This window comes from Colobus angolensis, unplaced genomic scaffold (assembly GCF_000951035.1).
Source record: "Colobus angolensis palliatus isolate OR3802 unplaced genomic scaffold, Cang.pa_1.0 Scaffold230, whole genome shotgun sequence".
Classification (NCBI taxonomy): domain Eukaryota; kingdom Metazoa; phylum Chordata; class Mammalia; order Primates; family Cercopithecidae; genus Colobus; species Colobus angolensis.
This window is the reverse complement of record NW_012115489.1, coordinates 1,737,979-1,762,510: the sequence shown is the minus strand read 5'-3', so window position 1 is coordinate 1,762,510 and position 24,532 is coordinate 1,737,979. Positions and strand designations below refer to the sequence as shown.

Sequence of the window (24,532 nt, the reverse complement as noted above, 5' to 3'; positions counted from 1 at the left end):
TCAGGTGGTATAATTTAATCTAACATTCACATACAAATAATGCTATCTTTGCTGGTGTCTTCTAAAGTCAATTACAACTGTGACAACAAGAAGCAGCACTTCTCTACACTTTTACACAATAAGGCATGTGTTAAAAATGATACAGCACTTTGAGGTAAATTCAGGAGGCTGATCCTGTGGGATGAAGGGCCAAGATCCTGGCACACATGTAGCCTGTACACTAGTGTGCTCCACACATGAAGTAAGATCTGGCAAGAGCAAATATTTGAACTCTTTGTTATGGAAGGCCATCTACTGAGGATGCTCTAGACACTTTAGATGATAAGTTCCATTAGGGGACCTACAAAATCACTTTCAAAACTGAGATACTCAGCTTTGCCATGAATTATTATTCTGTGGTAATGCTGCCTCGGCTGTGTTGTACAAGTTATTTGAGAGCAGAAAAATGGATTCATACCCTAGACCATACCACAGTGCTAACATGTCACTTACAAACAAATCACATTTATGAAGTGCTTGTTACATGCCAGAAACTGTTTTTCAGTACTTTTGATGTATTAGCTGACTTCTTTGTGAAAGTCCCAGGAAGTCTCACAGCTGGGGTCTTCAGCCAAGCTCCCAATCCAAGATCTGGACTCCAGAGACTGCTTTCACTCATGCTCACTGCCTCTTAAGCTGGTATAAAATAGATGTTCAGCTAAGTACCTGAGAAGGGCTTGGATGATGGCTGGCCCTTGAACTCAATTTGTGGTTCAGTTGTTTAAAATAGGTGGCTATTAAATCACTGGTTAATTTATATATGAATTACCAACTACATCCAACTGTCTCTCAAAAGGGTATATTTGACTGAAAAAGAAACAGTTGTAAAAATGCAGATGTACCAGTGCACTCCTAGCAGCTCAGAGCAAGTGGCTTACTGATTAGGCTAGCAATTTTTGCTTAACTTTAAATAGCTGCATAGCCTCTATGTCCCACACTGCATGAAGTGTGAAAGATAGCAATGTATCATTTTTGGAACTGGACTGACACAGCCTTGGAGAGCAGTTTGGGTTTTTGACAAAATAAAGAGGCAGTAGGCAAAACCTCAAATTAAAAAGGGGTTAAATAATAGTCATTATTATAATTCACTTTTTATTTAAACTGGGACTTTATTTCAAGTGGTGGCCCAACTACTATATTAAATCATTAACTTGACTTAAAATTTTAATCAACATTTAGGGAAGGTAAGTTTCACACTGGAGTTGCTTTTTAATGAAGTCTGTTGGCAAATCTAGCAAAATATTCAAAAGACAGGATTTAAAATGCAGTAAATACCTGTATTCACTAAAAAGCTGCATTCCTTCTACCCAGTGATCACATACCTCACACCCTGTGGATGGCAATAAACAAAAGGTCATAGGAATAAGGTCTAGACTTTTAGCAAGGGATGCTGGTGTGAAGGTATTTGATACTAACTAAAGCCACATCAAAAGAACATAAAATATATGTCTGTGAGTTGATTCGGAAGGAGAACAGGGGTTAAAATGGGAAGTGACCTACTTGGGAGGCTGAGGCAGGAGAATCACTTGAATCCGGAGGTAGAGGTTGTGATGAGCCGAGATCGTGCCACTGCACCCCAGCCTGGGCAACAACAGTGAAACTCCATCTCAAAAAATAAAGGAAGTGAGGAGAGGGAACCCAACCTATATACTCAAACAGGAGAGATAAAGAAGAGATTTTTAAGTATGACCTGTATCATGGCAGGACGGGCTTCAGGTCCTGAAATAACTCAATGCTAATGAGATTCAAATTCCTTTCCCTCATCAGATTCAGAGAAACTCTCAGACTTGCAGCAACTACAGCTCAATAATATGGTCCTCTCTCTGGAGTGGGGCTCCATCTAGATGTAAAAACCATATTTCAGACTTTTATAATGACCTGTTTAAGGAATTGTTCTAATAAAAGGAAGGATATTGCTATCGAAAGAATAAGAGTAAAGTGAGAAGAAAGTCTGTGAATGCTGAAAATGGATTATTTTGGTCTATGATTGTATTAAACTTTACTTGTCTGCAGAGACATAAAGTGGCAGATAAAGATGTGTGTGTGTGTGTGTGTGTGTGTATTTTTCTATACAGAGTATAGGCAAGACACGTACCAGAACCACAGATTATGAGGTTCTGTTTATTTAACAAGACAAACTTTTGTTATAAAAGCTTCATTTCCAAATATGGATTAAAGTTTTGTGTGTGTGTGTGTGTTTTTTAATGTTTTTCATTTTAAAAACTGAGTAAGGTTAAATTAATGTGCTGGGCGTGGTGGCTCATGCCTGTAATCCCAGCACTTTGGAAAGCTGAGGCGGGTGGATCACCTGAGGTCAAGAGTTCAAGACCAGCCTGGACAACATGGTAAAATCCCATCTCTACTAAAAATACAAAAATTAGCCAGGCCTGGTGGCACATGCCTGTAATCCCAGCTACTCAGGAGGCTGAGGCATGAGAATTACTTGAACTCAGGAGGCAGAGGTTGTAGTGAGCCAACTGAGCTAGCCAGGTATCCTCAGGAAAACATAAATTAAAAGGATTGTTTTCAGTTTTCCTGGGAATTTTTCAAGTCATATAAATTTTAAAAGTAAAAACTTTTCTCTGCTAATTTTTATTAGCCTGGTGAATAAAACGTTTCTGGTCAGTGTACAAATTACTACCTGGCCTTTACTTCCTCCAAACTAGTTCTGATATGGTGCAATAATATATATCCCTGCAGAACCATCTGCCACAGGCATCATGTTATTCCTGCTACCTTTCTATGCCTGAGGGCCAGGAGGGCAGTTCAGCCCTCAAACGCAAGGAGAAGGGGGAACGACAGGTCTCCTGGGGGTTCCCTAGAGGAGAATGGGGACCAGTCCCCTCCTGGGTTGGTTGGGCTTTGGATGGCAGCTCAGCTCCTTCTTCCTGACTAGACTGCCAAAGACTTGTTTTCCGTGGAATAACATCCACTTATTCCTGTGGAAATGGAGAAACAAGGAGCTTTTTCTTCTATGTGCTCAAAGGCTCAAGATAAAGAGGACTAAGTTTAAAGAAAAGAGTTTTAGAATTGGAAGAAGCTGGAATCAAGCTTCTCCATCCGGCTTGTGTCCTTGGAATCCATGAAGAAATTTAAAAATAGTATGTTTCTTCACCAAAGGGGAAGAGTTTAAATTTATCTGGACTCAATATATGAAGCTATATTTCAGCTGTATTAACTTATTAGCAGTCTTTTTGAAGAGTGATTTAGTTCTTACTGACATGATATTTTGTGTCAAAAGTACCTCTTTAATGTTAGCAGTAATGAAAAATCTACTAATTATTATTTAAAATTAACTTTAAGAAGATACCATTTTAGACTTGCGCATGTGCCTGCTCAATGTATATTTTCAACATCCCTTGAAACCTAGACTTTGTTCCCCATTCCCTCAGCAAAGCAGAGAGACCCATTTTTAACATATGGAAGCATTTTCATACTGTGAGTTATTCTGAGTGAAAAACATGTGATTTACAAATGCCGTCAAATTAAATATGTATTTCCAAATGGTATCAGGTTGACCAAGCACATCCTAGGACACATTCTGCAACTTTCTGTGCCCTTGGGCCTAAATAATGGAGTAGCGTAGAGAAAGAGCAAACAGTTCTTTCTGTCGTTATCAATCCAGAAGTCCCACATTTGCTGCTAATAAGCATATTCAAGTAAAGATTACAAGTAACTTTGTCACAAAAGGACACAATAGTCTTATTTATAGACAAAGTAACACCTTCAAATTATGCAGAAATGGGTGTACCCCGTCAAAAGCAACACATTCTTCTGAGTTATTGCTGCCAGTGGCCGAAAAGAAATACTTACATGGAGATTTTACGTTGCTAGGATCACTATGCCATTTGACTGCAGACATTCTTGATCAAATCTCTTTAGAGTCAGAATATGCACAAATAATGGCAAGAATAACAGAAGCATCTTGCAGCGTTTTATAGACAGCAAAACTGAAGGGCAGGAAGACTCACACAATATAGGATCATGTCCCAACCAGGTTTATACAGAACCATGGAAGGCAGGAAAGAGCCATCATAGCCCAGGCATGTCACCTTTCAGAAAAGAAGAAGCTGTAAAATAGTCATTTAACTCACAATGGAAGCCAGGAAGGAAGCTAACTTAGAGAAGAAGATTTGGAGTCAGCTCTCACATGTTATAGTCTCAGATATCTAAGAATTTTCTGTGTGACCTGAGACAGGTCCTATAATTTTAGAGCCTTAGTTCTCTCATGAGCAAAAGGGTTCAATAACTAACTTCTTGAGGATCATATCATGTAGTAACATTACAGTTTACTGAGCATTTCTTATGAGGCAGGCACTGTGCTGAGTGTTTTACATACCTGACCTTGCTGAATCATTACAACTCTATAAGGGTAGGTCTAATGATCCCCATTTCACAGGTGAGAAAACCTGGGCTCTCAGGGTCAAATGACGTTCTCCAGCTCACACAGTAACTAGAAGAGACAAAATTTTAATCCAGTCTGTTTTTCTCCAAAGCTCAGGTTTTTAAAACCATACCTCTAGTTCCTAGTAGTCATTCTTTTATTTACCAAATATTAATATATTTAAATGTCTTATAAAGTATGGCACAAATGTAAATTTATATATTACACCAGTGCATTAAAGAAGTATCCTTGGTAATCAGCCAGATCTAACTTGTCATAGTACTTCTTAAAGTCATATTAAGTTAAACATTTCAAAAGGCAAAAGAGTAAAGACTAGTCATGATGGGTATATGCATTTCATATAGTAGCTATTATCTTTAAGAAGAGAGAAAAAATAATAATTCAAAGATTAATATTCTGACACTAAAACAATAGTAAAATATAATGGAGCATGCTGTGACAGCCATTGAAAAAGATCTATTAAAAAACAAAGAAAGTCCTTATAAAACCAGTCCCTGATCACCCCCAAATAGCTCACTGCACGTGATGATCATTATCTTTGGGGATCAATTACAAAACATTTTCAAAATATACATATAAATTCAGTTTCTTCAGTCATCACTGTATTTGATTGATAGGGTGATTTGCCTGATGTTCTTTATGAAATGATTTAACGAAAATTCTCTTTTTAGGACTCTGTGAACTTCTTCATAAAGACGTTAATGAAGTAAACAACTTTAAAAAATGAGAATTCTTTTTCAATTGAATTATTGCTGCTGTAGATCCCCAGTTTCTTAAATGCAAATGAAATTAAGTCACTGGCTATGGCCCACTACCACATGTGGCTGGATTATAAATGAAGCAGCACAGTTTGGAGTTACGTTTGGGGTGAGAAGTACATTCAACACAAGAGTTTTCAAGGGTTTGGTTCTACTTTCAGAAGGGTAGCAGGTCTGTGTTGGATACAACCTATGAGTCTTCTTGCCTCTTGTTCACATTAGATATTTTCTTATCTCTATGTCTTGATTTTTCAAAATTGTTCGGTGTCTAGATCTAGACCAATGTACAAATCAGTGGAGGAGAGAGTTGAGAGTCTTTGGAACTTAAAATGAATGGTTTTCCTGAAGATTATCAGCATGAGAATCAGATGTGTTCAGAAAATGAGATGGATTAGACAAAGCTCTGGGTAATAATGGTTGTAATCGGTCATATTGTCAGAGAGTTTTCTCATCTCCAATTTCTTCTTGTGAAATGATTTCCATTCTGAAAATAACTGCTTTCTTTACCAGCTTGGTATTGATGAGAAAAGAGGAATAACTTTCCTTATTTTTTTTACATGTTGATTCTTCTTTCTCTAGTGTGTGTTTGTCATAAATGAATATAAACTAAGAAATGCTAGATTTCCTAGAGTTGGCAGTTTATTTATTTATTTATTTTTTTGAGTTGGCAGTTTGTAACTTCATTTCTGATAAAAACTTTAAAGCAGTTAAGAACAAGTACAGTTAAAACTGCAGTTAGATCAAAAGGGGTAAGGGTTCCTACTCTTTTACTTCATATACGACTGGTATAAAGATCTGAACACAAAATTGGTTACATCTTCAACAGGTATGATCAGGGCTGCAATCATTTCAGCAGGATCCATTCATCTTGTGTCTCCAGTTGACTTAGTGCTTTGTGAATCAGCCTGGAAACTTTCTGTATAAATTGCCTCTATTTTCCCCAGAGGCCTGGTTATTTTACCTTCAAATTGGTTCTCATGAAAAGAACCAGAGTGTCCCATTACAGTTAATAATGTCAGGCTGTGGCCCTACCACCTCCTTCTGTAAAGACAGAATTTTTAATCTTTTAGTAGCTTATTGTTTATTTCAAAATTTTTTTTACAGATTTCCCCCACATATGGCTAGAAATAAGTAGAAACAAGTACAGAATGTCTCATGCTTGTGGTTCCTTTGTGAATTGGCACAGGTTCCTTCTTCTTCTGGGGCTACAATTTGCCCCTTCCGTAAACTATCCTAAAAGACTTCAATATAGGTTTGGTTTCTCGTTTGTTCTTTTTTAAAAAATCAAGATTGTGATTCAGACTTTCTGTATATCCTCTTCCTTGGGTTCCATATAGAGATTGAGATCACCTGCTATGATTTGTCTATTTTTTTTCTACAGATAATGAAAGTTTTTACATTTGAAACTTCAGATGTTTCAAATTCTTCTTGAGGAATTTTAGAGCTATGGCAAACGATTTTGATGTAGTTTATGCTTCCAGCTTAAATTTTTGCTTTGCAGCAATGAACATTTCAATCAATATTCAATAATCTCAACCAGTGACATTTTCCAAAAAAATTTGTCCTTGTAAAGAAGTTAGATCTTAGGCATATCATTAAAACAGAAAGCGAACTTTTGCATGTGAGAAGAAATCATTAATTGCTTCAAGCAGAATATCCGAATGGCTAATTTTAATATCAATATCAATACTGATATTTCAATATCCTTTACCACAGAGACTTCTTTGCAAGTACTTAGGGTAGCCCTTGACTTCACCTTACATTGAATTGTAGTAATTATAGTATATGGTTTGGATAGTAATTATTTTCACATTAATTGTGAGCATACTCAGAAGATCCCACAGGTTTAGTCATTACTAGTTAGTAGTCACTACTCTAACTAGTGACTACTAGAGTAGTCCATGAATCTTTACTGCCATTTTCCTAAATTTGATCTCAGTTGACAGAAATCTGAATGTGCTCTAGAGGACTGCTTATCAATATTAGTGTGTCTACAAATCACCTGGAGATCTTATAAAATGTAGCTTCTGACTTAGTACGGTAGGGGTGGAGATTGAGATTCTGCATTTCTAATGAGCTCCCTGTCAATGCTGCTGGTTAATCTGGACCACACTTGGAGGAGCAAGGATCTCTAAGACTATTTATGGGCCACATCTGAATTTGGAAACTTCCTGATATCAAAAAATAAAAAGAATAAAAAAGATAGGACAGAAATAAGAAGCAAGCTAGGGGTAAGCATTAAGGTAACGAGTGAAAAGAAAAAGAAAGACTTTTGGGGAAAGAATGAGGCATTTCCCCCAGAGCTAACAGAGAGTATATGGTTTGGCTGTGTCCCTACCCAAATCTCCTCTTGAATTGTAGCTCCCATAAATCCCACGTGTTGTTCCCAGTGGGAAATTATTGAATCATGGGGACAGTTTCCTTTGTGAGCTGTTCTTGTGGTGGTGAATAAGTCTCATGAGATCTGGTGGTTTTATAAAGGGAAACCCCATTCGCTTGGCTCTCAATTCTCTCTCGTCTGCCTGCATGTAAGACGTGCTTCTCACCTTCCACCATGATTGTGAGGCCTCCCCAGCCACGTGGAACTGTGAGTCCATTTCTTTACAAATTATTCAGTCTTGGGTGTGTCTTTATCTACAGCATGAGAACAGACTAATATAGTGAGTGCATATCACACAGGACAGCAGAGCAGGAGGGAAGTGAATCTAACTTTTATTCAGTGTCTCCTATGCAGCCTGTATCCTGACATATTGCTACATGTTTATATATGAGTGGATAGATAGATGTCTACATCTGAATATATGGAGAGATGTGTGCATACATGGAGGATGGATGAATAGATAGACACAGATAGATACTCTGCTTTGTTTCAAAAGGTTAGAGAAGAAGTTGTAGGTGTTCTCGCATGCATATACTGCTTAAATCTTCAAAATAGCTCATATGTGTATATATATACACACACACACACACACACACACACACATATATATATATATATATATAGAGAGAGAGAGAGAGAGAGAGAGAGATGAAAAAGCTGAGGCTCAAGTCCTTTATTTAAAAACACAGCTCTAGGACCATCTAACTTCCAAGCTCTAAAATCCATGCTTTGACAAGCCAGAGAACCAGACACGGTGAAGAATGATGAGAAGACAGGGACATAAGGAAAGTACTGGAGACTGGGGTGAGACAGTGCACAAGGAGCAGAAACTAGAGAAGAGGATGTGGAAGAGACATGTGGAAAGGTCCAGGAAGAAAGGGAGAAGAAAACGCAGGGACTGCCAGGGCTACAGTTCAAGTGGATAATTCCAGTCCTGGTAGCAATTAGAGCTGGCCTATTTGGCAGTGCCTGCCCCTCTGGAGGGGTTTGTTGCCACTTTCTTTCCTGCCAAGATTGTTTACACAACCTTTTTTAGCCCTGGCTAGAGTAGCCTGGTTCTATCCAGCATGGAGAACTTGGTTTCTTTTGCAGGAAGTCAGGGACCCCGAATGGAGGGACTGGCTGAAGCCATGGCAGAAGAACATAAATTGTGAAGATTTCATGGACACTTATCACTTCATCAATCCATACTCTTGTGATTTCCTATGACTGTCTTTACTTTAATCTCTTAATCCTGTCATCTTCATAAGCTGAGGATGAATGTCGCCTCAGGACCCTGTGATGATTGTGTTAACTGCACAAATTGTTGTAGAGCATGTGCATTTGAACAATATGAAATCTGGGCACCTTAAGAACAGGATAACAGCGATTTTCAGGGAACAAGGGAGATAGATAACTTTAAAGTCTGACAGTCTGTGGGCCGGGCAGAAGAGAGCCGTATTTCTCTTATTACCAAAAATGGGTAAGATAAGTATCACCTGGGGAAAATAATGCATTCCCAGAAGAGGCCTCTGAATGGCCGCTCTGGGGGTGTCTGCCTTATGCAGATGTAAATAGGGATGAAACACGCCTTAGTCTCCTTCAGTGCCCCCAGGTTTGCTAGGATTAGGAAATGCCAGCCTGGCAAATTCTAGTCAGACTGGTTTTCTGCTCTTGAACCTTGTTTATCAATGACAATGCATGCACAGCTGGACATGGAAGTTTATTAATGATTCTAGTTTCTCCCTGACCTTGTGATCTCGCCCTGACCTTCTGCCTTGTGATCTTTCGTCACCCTTGAAGCATGTGATCTCTGTGACCCACACCCTATTCATACATTCCCTCCCTTTTGACAATTGCTAATAAAAACTTGCTGGTTTTACGGCTCAGGGAGCATCACAGAACCTGCCGACATGTGATGTCTCCCTCAGACACCCAGCTTTAAAATTTCTCTCTTTTGTACTCTTTCCCTTTATTTCTCAGACCAGCCGACACTTAGGGAAATAGAAAACAAACTACATGAAATATCGGGGGCTGAATTTCCCTGATAGGTTTCCACCTCTACTACACTGCCAAGTGAAAAGAAGAGGTGTACTGAAATCTAGGTTGGGGAAGCTGTGTAGCAGAAACTTGGGGACCTCTAGGAACTGCCTGTCCCCCATGCCCACTGGAGTACAATGGAACCAAAGGTACTCCATTCTCAGCAGCTTACTCTATCTTGACATTTTCTTTTGACTCAGTAGATCCTTTCAAATCCCCACCTCTGAGAGGATCCAGCAACAAAATCCTCCAGTTACTTTCCCAGTTGAAATAGGTTTATTTGTCAGAGACCAGGTGTCATTTAAAGATACGGAAATAAAAGGTGGGGACACCTTATAACCCACCCAAAATTGGGCGGGTATATAGTACATATTAAAATAGAAAAATAAAGTTTATTGTAAACATTGACTGTGATAGTATAATACTTTAAAATCCTGGAGGACAAAGCTATTAAATATATGCATAGTATTCAGTTGAATCCTTTTTTCCCCTATACATACCTATGATACAATTTAATTTTCAAATTAAGCACAGCAAGAGATTAAGAATGATAGTCTAGGACAATTTTAACAATCTACTGTAGTGTTATGTGAATGTTCTCTCAAAATGTCTGAACTGCTGTTGACCATGTGTAGCTGAAGCCACAGATAACAGGGACCACTGTACTGGATTTTCTTCCTAGTGAATTCCTGTCTACAGACTCAGATGAGTGTTTTGAGTAAAGGTAAAGGCCAAGGACTAAAGCAAATGTCTTTCAAAAGTTTAGATGGCATCATAAAAAGCAGATCTTCAGTTATTCTGTGGAAGTTTTGATTGCTTTCTGAACTCAGTGACTCTATCTTACTCACACCTTTATTTCCACATATTTTAATGTGAAGAACAGTTAAGTTCAAGAAGCAAGGTACTGCATGCTTGCTGGGCAGTATACTTCAATAAGAAGTCTATTTTTGGCAAGCAGTATGGGGCTTGTCTTCTACTTCTGGGAGTCTGACACTATGGTAGAAAAGGGATTATTTTTTAATTTAGTTTTTATATTTTCAAAGTTACACATATTCATGTGATTTAAGGAATCAAATGGTTTTATGAGGCTTTTCTGGAAAAACAGGAGACTCATCCTTGTCCCCCCCTTTGCTCTCCCTTTTCTTGATCCCCAGAGACAACCATATCCAACTCTCACCATTGTTTCTTTCAGCATTAACCTCCATATCTCCACATATCACACTATTTATTTTTATGTTTAGGCTCCATTAGGCTGCAAAGTCAGTTACCACTTATCCTTCTGCCTCCCAGCTTCCAAAATTTTGTTGCTATTATTTATCTTCATTTTTCCTTGTATTTGTGGTGGCTTCCTCTTCCTCCCTGACACAAAAAAAAGCCTTATTATTTTGTGATTTCTGATTTAATCAGGGAGTTGAAGTTCACGTGTATGGTCAATCAACTTTGACAAAGCTGAAAGTCCTGTTGTTTCATACTGATTTTTCCTTAGCATAGTGCTGGATTATGTCACATATCATACATTTGGGACTAATTTGTGCCAGTAGAGCCATATAGGATAATACATCAGTACGATGCATTGAAGTTAAATCAATGGTTTTGGAGGCAGGAGGCCTAGATTTAAATAAAGGTGTTGCCACTTACTAATGGTATGCATTTAGCGAGGCACTAAACCAAGCCTTAGTTTCTTCATCTGTAAGTGGCAGAAACCATATTTAATCCACAGAATGATTAAAATAATTAATTTAGACCAGGTAATGGATAAAAGCACTTGACCCACAATGTACCCTCCTTGTGGAGCAGAATTACAAGTGAACTGAGATTGAATTAATAGATAGTACTTCGTGTTCTTTCTTGTAACAGGTACTCAATACAATATTTGTGAGGTGAATGAATGTCTTCTCTTAATGAAGTATTTCAGAAAAAAACAACATTGAATATTGAGATTCATTAAATGCTACATGAATCTCAAAACGAGCAAAATAGCAAAATTAACCTTTACGTTTTAAAGTATTTCTTTCTAAACCCCTCATTTTCTTTCATTGCCACAGAAGACTATATTTTAATTATTCGATTTCTCTTTAAAAAGAAAGTCATGGATGCACGATTTTAAAGAAAGAAAAGAGCAGCCTCATCAGCTCTTTTCTAGAACTTAGACTAGCCTCTTAGTTAGATTCCTCATTTCCTCTCCCTTAGTCCCTTCCCCCCAATACCCTTTCATCACCGCGGGAGGGGTGATCTTTAAAAGAAAAAATTCCTATCAGAGCAAATCACTCCCCCACTTAAAATCCCTCTTTGACATCCCATTTTTCTTGGAATAAAAACAGAACTCCCTGGCAGAACCTACAAGGCCTTGCAAAGCTCCAGCCTCATCTCCAGTCCTGTTTTGTAACCCTTGCCCACTGTTTTCTTAGGGTATCAGCTACACTGGTTCCTTTCATTATTGAAATGTGGCAAGCTCCAGCCTTCCTCAGAGACTTTCCTCTTGCTTTTCCCTCTGCTTGTAATGTCCTTCTTCAGTGTTTGCCTGGATAACTTCTACTCATCCTACAAGTCTGCCTAAATATCACCTCTCCTGGAAACCTTACCCTGACCCCAAAAACTAAGATTCTCTTGTTGGTTACTTGTTGAGAGCCTGGTACTTCCCTTTTATGCTTACCCCGGTTGAACTTCAATAATTGTGTAATTAATTACTTAGTTCTGTTTCTCCTCCTCAGTGTAAGCTCTATAAAAGGCAGGGACTACATCTGTTTTCTTTACTGCTTTATCCATGTTAAAGGAGAAAGTTTAGACAAATTAAACTTATTAGAGTTTAACTGAGCAACGAACAATTTGCGAATCAGGCAGCCCCCAAACCATAATGGGTTGAGAGAGACTCCAGTGCTGCCACGTGGTCAGAAAAAGGAAACAGAAAAAGGAAAGTGACCCGCAGAAAATGGAAGTGAGGTACAGAAACAGCTGGATTGGTTACAGATGGTTTTTGCTTTGCTTCATTTGAAGAGTTGGCCTCCTGTGATTGGCCAAAACTCAGCGATTGGTAGAGGAGTAGGTTCCAGTCTGTTTACACATCCAGTTCACTACGAACAAAGAAATCTTTAGGCAGAATTTATAAGGAGGTAGCTTTAGGCTAAACTTAATTTAACATCCACAATACCATGCAAAATGTCTTGTACACAGTCATTTCTCAATACATATTTGTTGAATAAAAGGATTAATGACTATAGTAGAAAGGAAAAAAGGCTACATTTTAAATATATAATTTTAAGGACCCTGTTTTTATTTTCAGATTTTCCTGCTGGGTTAGGTAAACAAATCTGCTGTAGATTCAATGGCTTGACAAATGCTTACTTTTGACTCAGTCTTTGAAGCTAAGAGAATTGTTTGGGAGAAGGGGAGAGAACCTAGGGGGAAGAAGTATGAACGTTATCTCTTTGCTAACCAAGTTCTGGGCAGTGTCAAGAAGGGAAGGTGACTGTGCTGCCACTAACGCACCTTCAGTTAGACCACGTGTCCCTAGCTTCCAGCACAGTGCTTGCATAAAAAAGATGCACAATAAATATATGTTGAATTAATGGACAAAAGTGGCCTTTTTACTTTGCCATATGCCCACCAAGCTGCAAGTACGCTTTGTGTCTTCCTCTTTAATGCTGCCATTGAAGATCACTTTTGCACGTTTTTAGCTGTATGTTTTGATAGAGGGAAAGTCAATATATTATTTGTGTAGGCTCAGGTCAAGTCATGCTGTTTAGGGATGATTGTCCTAAGCCCAGTTTGGAAGAGCCCCATTTATTATTCTAATTCATAAATACTCCACTACACATTCACAAAAACTATTTCTTTTCAAAATCTCTGCAAATCTCACTGCTTAAATCTAATGTAATTTCTGGAAAAGGAGCTCATTTTGAAAAACAACAAAGAATTGCGTTATAGTTTCATATGAATGGCAATGCCAATATATTAGTGAAGATTTTCTGCTGGGGATCACTTGGCTCCAAGTGAAGACAGCATGGTAAGTGCTTGCATAAAAAAACTAAACAAGGCCAGGCGCGGTGGCTCACGCCTGTAATCCCAGCACTTTGGGAGGCTGAGGTGGGCGGATCACCTGAGGTCAGAAGGTCGAGACCAGTGTGGCCAACATGGTGAAACCTCATCTCTACTAAAAATACAAAAAATTAGCTAGGTGTAGTGACACATGCCTGTAATCCCAGCTACTCAGGAGGCTGAGGCAGGAGAATTGCTTCAATCCAGGAAGTGGAGGTTGTAGTGAGCCAAGATTGTGCCATTAGCCATTACACTCCAGCCTGGGCAACAAGAGCAAGACTCCATCTCACACACACACACACACACAACCCACTAAACAGTTTATTTCACTGGACTGGGAAGAGGTATCCAAGTTCACATGGCTCTAGGAGATTCACAAAGGGTGTTTGAAGACTTTATGACACTCTTAAAAGATTGTGATGAAATGGGGAATCCCTTTCTGGCATTTAAACGTTGTATATGTCTGGTAGTTTCTTGAAATTTGTCAGCTAGAGCTTTATTTATTCAGCTCAGGGATGGCAAATTATCTCAGTGCATGCCAAGACAATACACTGCTAATGGTTGCTATAATGAGAAAAGTTCTGAGGTCCTACTTGGTCTCATCCAGAATGTGTTGTTATCACTTAGCAATGACAGCTATGAGTTTGAGAATAGGGATTGGTGGAATGCCAGATATCCTTTCTTTAAGGCTTTTTTTGTTTGGTTTTGTTAAAATTTAAATCTAAAAGTCTCATTTAATCTTCACATAAACTCTATGAGGTAAGTACTGCTATAATCTCGATTTTTTTTTTTTCAGATGAAGAAAGTAAGGTAAAGATACATTGTTTCCCAAAGTATTTAGTCAATTAGTGATGGAACTTATATTTGAACACATGCTTATCTAAACTAGCTCCAGAGTCCAAGCTCTTAACTGCCACATATTTCTTAAGAATTCTGAAGCATTCATATTTAAAGGTGTTAACACTTATGCATACCCTAGAATGAATTTCTATTGTCTTATCTAAAATAAGAAAATACAAAATATTAATAAGGCTGGCAAGGTTGAAGACAAACTTTACCTACTTTATAACACTGTGTAAGACTAATTTTTTATCTAAATATCAAAAATAAAGTTTGGTGTATGACTACTCTAGTGAAGGAAATATGAATTATTTCTGGATATTTTAAGGTTGTAATGCAATGCATGCATATCATTTATACCTCCACATCTAACCTAAGTGGAAGTACTACTCCTAGATTAGATTTTTCACTCATTGAAACTTTTTATTCTTAAAGTAATGGTGTTAATCACCATGCCCTGATGATATTCTAAAGGTACATAATTATATTTTGCTTTCCTTAAACACTTAAAGCATGTTCTTTTAATGGGATTACCTATTTATGGAAACATACTCCTATCATTTCCCCCAAGTATTTATTTCTGTAATTAACTGTTAAATTATTTATAAATGTGCAATTTATAGTATCCACGTAAAGTAGCTTAGCTTTTACCCAAATGCAGAGAAAACAAAAAACAAAAAAAAGTCTTCAAATATTTTTAGATGGTGTAAGAAATGTCAGAGTATACTTTGATTTTATTGCCTGTTTTTTTTTTTTTTTCACAGAAAAATCTGTCATTGCTCAACCAATATTTGTTTTTGAAAAGGGAGAACATACTTTTAAGGTAAGATTGTCTACTTCTTTGTTTAATTTTACTTTGACAAAGATAATTGTATTTCAGGAAGCTAGTTATCCTGAAGGATATCACTGCTGCTTAGGTTTATGCTGTTCTTTACTAGCGGAGCAGTGCCTCCAGATTATTGATATAGTCAGGATTTATAAACATCAGTTTGGCTGGAATGCGAAGCCAGAGGCCTTGTCTTGGAGCTATGGATAACATACTGTTTCATTATAGTAATATCTTTATTTGGAGTAAATTGAAAAGGGGAGGAGCTGAAAGAGATTAGGAGGGCTATAGCTCCTCATATGAGTCCTCAGCACTGACCTAGCCTAAAACCGGGTAAAAAAATAAATTCTAAACTACGATATTTGATTTTAAAGGGACCTTTTGAACTCTGCCTGCTTTTTTGGCATCATACTAAAATCATCCGTTTTGTAAGACCAACAGTAAGATTAGTTGCTGGGCGTGATGGCTTGCGCTTGTTATCCCTGCACATTGCTAGGTCACGGTGGGAGGACTGTTTGAAGCCTGTGGTTTGAGGCCAGCCTGATCAATAAAGCAATACCCCATCTCTACAAAACAATAAAAAGAAATTAGTCAGGCATGGTGGCATGTGCCTGTAGTAAGTCCTAGCTACTTGGGAGCCTGAGACTAGAGGATAGCTTGAGCCTAGGAGTTAAGAGGTTGCAGTGAGCTATGATTGCACTGCTGGCACTGAAGCCTGGGTGACAGAACAAGACCTCATCTCTAAACAAACAAAAAGCCCCACTAGATTCTCACTTTACCTTATTTCTTGGTATTCATTCTTACCCATGCAGGTAATTTAACCTACTACCCACAAAAACACTAAACGAAAGAAACACTCAACCTCTAAGTCCTTGTTTAAAAAACAAATTCCTGGGCCCCACCCAAGAACAACCACTTCAGAATCTTGAGAATAGGTGCCTCAAAATCTACATTTTTAAACGAACTTTCACAAGTGAATCTGCAGTCATTGAACTACAAAACTACTGGACTAGACTTTCGGTTTTTCTTGACTATGTGCCTAACAAATGAAGGTGAACTGCTTTGTCCTGGCCAGGCTAATTAGCCCTGGCTTCTGAGAATTCTGTAAAGTGGCAGGGTGGAAATCTGATGTACTAGGTTGGTGCAAAACTAATTGTGATTTTTGCCATTACTTTTAATTGCCAAAACTGCAGTAACTTTTGCACCAACATAATACAAAGGCTCTCCTACAACATAATACAAATACTCAGCTCTCCTCAGTGGTTTTGTTTCCTTTCAGAGACCTGCAGAAGACACCCTGTATGAAGCAGCAGAACCAGGTAACGATTTTCATCCTGTATTCCAAAATCAATCTTCATACAAACAAAATTAGCAGACACAAGTATTTTGGCATGTGGCACAGACTGTGTGAAAGTTAATGTTTTTTCTTTTTTTAAATATGCCAGTAGATTCACTTTTGTTTTGAAAGATGATATATAAGTCCCTGAGAACACTGATGTTAGTGACTAAAATTCACTGTGCTCCACTCCCTGCCCGTCAGCCTATCAAAAACATTCTCTGTAGACCTCAAAATGCATATACAAATTATTGCTGACACCAGTCATTTCTAATTGTTTCATACTAGCATGATATGCCTATAGGTTTATAATCAATCAGCAACCTATTAACCCCAATATTTAAAATAGTGATTCAAGGGTTAATGTGTTATCAAATGATGATCTGTGTAGACAAAAGAAAATTCTGTTTATCCTACCCTATCATGAGTTGAGGATACTTTGTTATTGCAAGTAATTTTAGCCTTCCCATTGCTTTTCTTGCAGAATGTAATGGTTTTTCAAGAAAGCGTGTACGGTCTTCATCTTTTACTTTTCATATTACAGATTCTCAGTCCCAGGGAGGTATGTATAGCCTTGACTGTTGACTATTCACTGTTATATTTATTCTGAATGCAAAATTACTGAGAAACTTTTCAAAAGAGTAATGTTAAAAGCTTACCAACTGAATAGTGTTTGTAATATATTGTTATGTGAAAACCACAAGCTATATAATGGTACAGTGAGTCAGTATTTAAACATTCCATTTATCAGCATTGGAAAAAGTACCAAAAGAACACATGCCACAATGATAGCAGTGGTTATCTTAAGCAGAGGACTTGCAGGTGATTTGGTCTCCTCCCTGTCCCCCATGCCTTTATATTTTGCTATATTCCCAAAGTTTCTGCATTGAGCACGTATTAGCTTTGTAAGTAGGGGAAAAGGCCATTTTTAAAGTAACCATTGGCTGGGTGCGGTGGCTCACATGTGCAATCCCAGCACTTTTGGAGGCCGAGGTGGGCAGATCACGAGGTCAGGAGTTTCAGACCAGCCTGGCCAACACAGTGAAACCCTGTCTCTACTAAAAATACAAAAAAAATTAGCTGGACATGGTGGCAGGTGCCTGTAGTCCCAGCCCCTTGGGAAGTTGAGGCAGGAGAATCTCTTGAACCTGGGAGGTAGAGGTTGCAGTGAGCCGAGATTGTGCCACGGCACTCCAGGTGGGGTGACAGCATGAGACTCTCTCTAAAAAAAAAAAAGAAAGCAACCACCTATTTAAATAAATGGATGCCTATCCTTTGAAAATAATTTTATCATACACTGTGTTCCGAGTAAATCAGTAACTTAGTTTGCTTCTCTTCTATGCTGAAAGCACTCCAGTGATTCCTTTTATAATGAGCTCCATGTCTTCCGCCTTGTAATACAGCATCTATGTATATATTTCCCCTCCACTGTGAGTTTCTTGAGGTCATCTTCATGGTTGATAGTGTCTTACATATGGTGACCATAAAATAAATATTATATTTACTGTTGAATGGAATTGAATGGAAATTAATTTATCATCATCAGATGTACTCCTTATTTACATTAATAAAAATAAAGACTTTTCTAAATTAGTGATACAGAAATTTTTCCAAAACAGCAAAACTCCAAATGAAAACAAAACAAAAAACCCACTTTCTAAGTGACTTTAGTTTGCAATCTGCTTTTAGTGTCAACCTTGTCTCAGAAGCAAATGAGATTTTCATCCATCACTAACCTCCCAACCTTCCCCCATTCTGGGTCAGGTAATAAAGAGTTTCTAGAACTTCAAGCCTGACACTCTGACCTTTCAAAATCATTCTTATTGATGATGACTTTTCTTTCTTAGCTATCATAAGATGCTGACACCTTAGAAATAGATGAAATAGAGGACTTAGCAAAGTATGCATTGAAGAATACCTTATGAATTCTAACTTCACAAATTCTGAGTATATGTTTTTACCTTGGGTAGAAAGTTTGAACTTAATTTTTTTTAGGATTTCACATTTATAACAGCATTATTTTATTTAAGGCAGCCCTATAAAAGTAAAAACAATTTGCATTATTTTACTTCTTATTGTTCATCTACATAGTTTATAATATATAGTATTTATTAAAACATGCAATTATGCTTTAAATTCATATTTTAAGTTTAGCATATAAATCCATTAAAATTTCCACTAATTAAAACATTACTCCTCTTTACTTGAAATTTATAATGTTTTGCTTAGTAAAACTATTTTATCACAATAAAACAGTTGAAATGGTTGGCATTTTCTCCACGTTAAAATGATCTCTATTCTCATGTTTTTATTTCTATTAAACAATCAATTGCCTTTTCCACGTTAAGTTTGCCACTAAGAAAGAAAAAGTACAAACTACTCACTTCACTTGAATTGATCCCCCTCTACCCAGGAACTACAGAGTTTTTTCTTTTTTCCTTTTTCTTTTTTTTTTGAGACAGAGTCTGGCTCTGTCACCCAGGCTGGAGTGCAATGGCACGGTCTCGGCTCACTTCAACCTCCGCCTCCCGGGTTCAAGCAATTCTCCTGCCTCAGCCTCCTGAGTAGTTGGGACTACAGGCGCACGTCACCATGCCCAGCTAATTTTTGTATTTTTAGTAGAGATGGGGTTTCACCATTTTGGCCAGGATGGTTTCGATTTCTTGACCTCGTGATCTGCCTACCTCGGCCTCCCAAAGTGCTGGGATTACAGGCCTGAGTCACCCGCGCCCGGCCTGAACTACAGAGTTTTTCAATGAATAAATCTATATTCTTAGTAATAACTGCAGGCATGACTGAGCAACAGTCATGTACCTTTCAGATGCAGAAGAGACACTTTTTAGTGTCTCTAACCCTTCTAACCTGACTGACAAGCTCAGACATTACGATAAATAGAGATCCTGGCCGGGTGTGGTGGCTCATGTCTATAATATCAGCACTTTGACAGGCCAAGGCAGGCAGATCGCTGCAGGCCAGGAGTTCGAAACCAGCCTGGCAAACATGGTGAAACCTGGTCTCTACTAAAAATACAAAAATTAGCCGGTCATGGTGTTGCATGCCTGTAGTTCCAGCTACTTGGGGGATTGAGGCAAGAGAATTGCTTGAACCCAGGAAGCAGAGGTTGCAATGAGCCAAGGTCACACCACTGCACTCCAGCCTGGATGACAGAGGGAGACTCTATCTCAAAGAAAAAAAAAAAGAGAGAGAGAGAGAGAGAGAGAAATAGAGATCCTAATCCCAGAGGCAAAGGTACTCTGTTTTATGGTATTTACACATAAAACAAAGGAATGGCTTTAAGTTATCTATGCACCTGCTTTAATTCATTTTTTACTGGACACTCACACAAAAAGAAAGCATCACTCTGTTTTACTTTGTGCAGAATGTTAGTGGTGTTCAGCAGGAGAAAAATATGGCTCATTTTTTGGTGATGTTCAGTAATAAAGATAATAAAAAACATTAAATTGAACTCTGAAGTAAAGAAGGGATTCTACCCCAACGTTTATGTTATAACACCTTAAAGAATACTTTGAAGAAGCAATTATTCTTTTCTCATCTTCATTAATTAAATGCCAAAGGTTGCTGTTTCTGCAATTTGCAATCAAAAGGAGATCCCTTTGAAATGTATAGAAATTCTATACTTGGAGCCATCACCACAGTCTTACCCCACCAACATGCTTGTAGAAAAATAACCTAGCACATTTGTCATCTTTACTTCTTTCTTCAGGTATACTCATTAAAAAGTCAGGAAGTGTGGGCAAACTTTGGTAACAGTTTTATAATATTCGATAAGAGCTATATATTAATGCCGAAGAGTTCATTACCAATTCAGATTTTATAGTCTGTAGAATTTCTGACAGTACACTATTTAAAGATCTAAAAAAGGCTGCCTTTTCTCTAGTCACCTAATTTTCACTTCGATTTCTGAAAGTAAACAGAACTATGTAGCGGGACGCATCTGGCAATCCACCCCCACCGTTTTTTTCCTTTGAGATGGAGTCTCGCTCCCATCACGCAGGCTGGAGTACGATTTTCGCTCACTGCAACCTCCACCTTCTGGTTTCCAGTGATTCTCTTTCCTCAGCTTCACGAGTAGCTGGGATTACAGGCACTTGCCACCACGCCTGGCTAATTTTTTTTGTATTTTTAGTAGAAACTGGGTTTTGCCATGTTGGCCAGGCTGGTCTCAAACCCCTGACCTCAGGTGATCCACCCGCCTTGGCCTCCCAAAGTGCTAGGATTACAGATGTGAGCCACCACGCCTGGCCGGCAATCCCATTTTTAGCAGAGCCAGCGCTCCAGAGAGCACTACCTAGTACTCTGTTAGTGCCAATTGCGCCATCTGCTGGTAAATTCAGAACGGGGTTGTTAAGCCCCAAATAGTGTAAAATCTGACACTCTTCTGTATTTAAAATTTTTAAAATATTTTTTCTTACAGTGAGGAAAAACAATGTTTTTATGATATCAACTCTTGTGCAAAGTAATGTTGATATAAAGAGTGCTGAACAAGGTATGTAGCTTCTATTTCAAGAACCTCAGAAATTGTATATTTTACCACCTATATTTTCATCTCCCTATGTGTGTGTGTCGGGGGCATGGAGTTAGGTCAGAGTAACAAAACATGAAGAAATAATGCAAGTAAGCCAGGTTTCATGATCAAAATGAATAGTTATTGGGCAAAAGCTAGGCAGGGTGTGAGTGCTGGGGAACTCAATGCTTATTTTGACTTTCATTAATTAACACTAGTCCCTCATTTAAACATGACTTTAGAAAATAAGAATTATATTAGTTAAAAATAGGCAGTAAAGGAATATTGCACTAAAAATATATTTATCTTTTAATTCTATTCTTTTAAGGTCCTGTGAAACATTCTAAACATGTTATTAGACCTGCTATTTTGCAGCTACCTCAAGCTCAAAGTTGTGCAAAAGTAAGAAAAACATTTGGACACAAGGCACTGGAATCCTGCAAGATTAAAGAAAAAACAAATAATAAGGTGAGAAAGCCCAGGATAACAGGACTGACCTCAATCCTTCATCCTTCCTTTTCTAGGTTGTTTGGGGCCTCCATATCCAGAAATAGGAGTTGCCTGAGCTTTGTTTTGTTGCTGGGCTAGATAGCATAAAGCCCTTGGCAACCTTTTTAAAGTTGTACTCTTACATTGGAGAGTTGTAGTCTCACAAGTCTATGGTCTCTCTAAAGTTATAAAGCTGAGTACTACTGGGCAGTAGAAATCTGGGGGTCTTGTGCCACAGCAATGACCCTGTGTGAAAACGGGGAAAGCAATGAGGTAGCCAGGGGCCATAGTCAGTAGTCAAAAAAGAGACATGGATTTTCTCTACATCGCCAGCTGGTCAACATCACAGTGTATCTTCGCCAGTTTAGGTCATACCAGGGGTTCACTTCAGAGCCATATTCCAGTATAACAGGAGCAGAGAACTCCCTATACAGTGTAATTGGAAGGGTTTGGGAAGCCTCCAGAGACAGATAAGAATTCTATCTTCCAACTATGTAGTGTCTGAATCACTCTTTGTAGGCCTTTCTAAAGAGATAGTAACTTAGTAACTTACACAAGCCATGCAGATATGGGTTTGGGGATATATTCAATTGCTGTAGTGCTATCCCTGTCTTCCAGCAGAAGCAGACACAGGAGGAATAGGACTCAAGATAGGCAGGTTGGAATTTGAGAGTTATTCCATCTTAGCCATTTGTTTCCAGCTGAACTACTGAGGATTGGTCACATAGTTTCGCTTTGTTTTGTTTTCCCTTAGTGAACATAAGGACAGAAACATGCAAGTGTAAAAAAACACCACCTTGGTACTAATCTTGCCTCTGCCACTATCTTTGTTTATCTAAACAAAGCACCCATTCAACATCTTGTTTTATCAGCAAAGTAAGGGACTTGAACTTGGTCAGCATTTACCAATATTTTTATATTTCTAAACCCTTTACTTTGTAAGATATGATTTGGAGAGATCCATTATGAACTTAAAAAATCATTTCATCATTTATGCATGCTATATAAGTAATTTTTAAGTAAAATATGTCTTCAATTTTAGATAAGTTTATTACTGTTTTCATTTAAATATAATGTAATAATGATCACCAAGTTACATAATTCCTTACTTTTATTTAAGAAGTGATATGGCCAGGCATGGTGGCTCATGCTTTTAATCCTAGCACTTCGGGAGGCCGAGATGAGTGGATCTCTTGAGCTAAAACATTCCAGACAAGGCTGGGCAACATAGTAAAACACTGTCTTTACAAGAAATACAAAAATTAGCTGGGCATGGTGGCATGCGCCTGTAGTCCTAGCTTGAGCCCGGGAGGCAGAGGTTGCAGTGAACCGAGATGGTATCAGTTTGGGTGACAGAGCCAGACTATCTCAAAAAAGAAAAGAAAAAAAAGAGTGATGCATGGTGTTTAACTTGTTTTAAATTATATAATAGGAAGTACAATGTGTTGACTAATTTCTAAAAAGTTATATTGCATTTGATTTTAAAATGGCATGCACTATAAATATACAGCAAGATTTTAATTACATGCTATGACATCAAAAGTACATCAGTATTTCTTTCTTGGCAGAATTTTTGTAAACACTGCATTGCATATTTTTACAATAAAATTTATTAATATATTTCTTCCATTTTTTTCCTAAATGATCCAAGCATAAGAGCAAATTTCAAGCTATTGTTTATATTTATTTTTGAGAAAATTAGAAGGTCTAGTGAACAAACCTTATTTCCAGTTATTGAAAACCCCTGCTGCATATGCCCATCATTAAACAGAAAATTTAATGCTCATCATTAAATTTTCCATTTAGTGATCTTTGAAGATCCAGAGACACACTGTATATAAGATCCTATGTAAGAATTTTGACCAAATGAACGTAATTTAAGATTCGGTGAAAACTATCTCTAGGTGGATTTTGTAGAACCATTATCTTTATATTTCTTATTAACTTGTATATCAAAATCAGATAAATTATTTTCATCCTATCATTAATCAGTGGTTACTTAGTATGTATTGATTAAACAATATATGCCTAAATAACTATTTTAACCAACATAGGAGTGAAAGCTACCATTTCGACTGAGAGATACATCATCTGAGTGACTAGGTCACGAGCATGTACTTTGATCTTTGCTAAACATGCACATGCTCTCTTGATACATATTTGTCAGTTCTCAAATTCTTGTTAAAAAAGAAAAAGTATTCAAAATTATTTTTATTGATTGAAATAAAAAAATTAAGTGGAAACATATCCCATCTGGCTTTAAAAGACACAAACGACCTGAAACATCTTTGCAAATCCCTGGTCGAGGAAGGAAGGTGTCCACAATACACTGTAAATACTAGACCAGATAATTTATAGGGTTCCTTCCAATTCTAAATTTCCTCACTCTTACATTTATACATTAATTCAGGTATTGTGCATACACATATGTACATAAGGCAAAGTAACTGGGTAAGTTACCAGTTGAAAATTTCAAGATAAAGAGATGAGTGGGGTTTTCTTTTACATTGGGTGAATAGGATGGTGACATTTTTGGGTGTTACCAAGGATTACATAGTCCTGAAAGTGAGTTTTACTAATCCAGAAATGAGAATTAACCCAATTTGACTAAAATGGCGAAAATAACAAAACATAGTGGAATTTCTGAATATTATGATATTCTGGTATCAGACAGATCTCCATTGTATGTGAGTGACCTGGACAAGTTATTTAAGTTCTTTGTGTCAGTTTACTCACCTGTAAAATGTGGATAATAGAAGTACAAAGTGTATAGAGTTGTAAGGAGTAAATGAGATAGTACACAATATGCTTAGGGTAGTACTTAAACATAGTAAGTTTTCAATATATTTAACTATAACTACTGTTTCCTTGTCTGATGGT

At 37.7% G+C, this 24,532-nt stretch overlaps 1 protein-coding gene across 2 annotated transcripts in view; it reads left to right on the top strand.

Moving 5' to 3' along the window:
* The window catches only part of RANBP3L (RAN binding protein 3-like), a 50,223-nt gene that overhangs the window by 12,701 nt on the left and 12,990 nt on the right, over positions 1 to 24,532 (top strand). Inside the window, exons 2-7 of one of the 2 annotated variants that reach the window (XM_011944365.1) lie at positions 15,241 to 15,299; positions 16,582 to 16,621; positions 17,123 to 17,200; positions 18,328 to 18,402; positions 21,074 to 21,145; positions 21,492 to 21,631. In XM_011944365.1, the coding sequence (XP_011799755.1) occupies positions 15,241 to 15,299; positions 16,582 to 16,621; positions 17,123 to 17,200; positions 18,328 to 18,402; positions 21,074 to 21,145; positions 21,492 to 21,631 (464 nt within the window). The remainder of the gene's footprint in view (positions 1 to 15,240; positions 15,300 to 16,581; positions 16,622 to 17,122; positions 17,201 to 18,327; positions 18,403 to 21,073; positions 21,146 to 21,491; positions 21,632 to 24,532) is intronic. The other variant, XM_011944366.1, reaches the window with a different exon arrangement.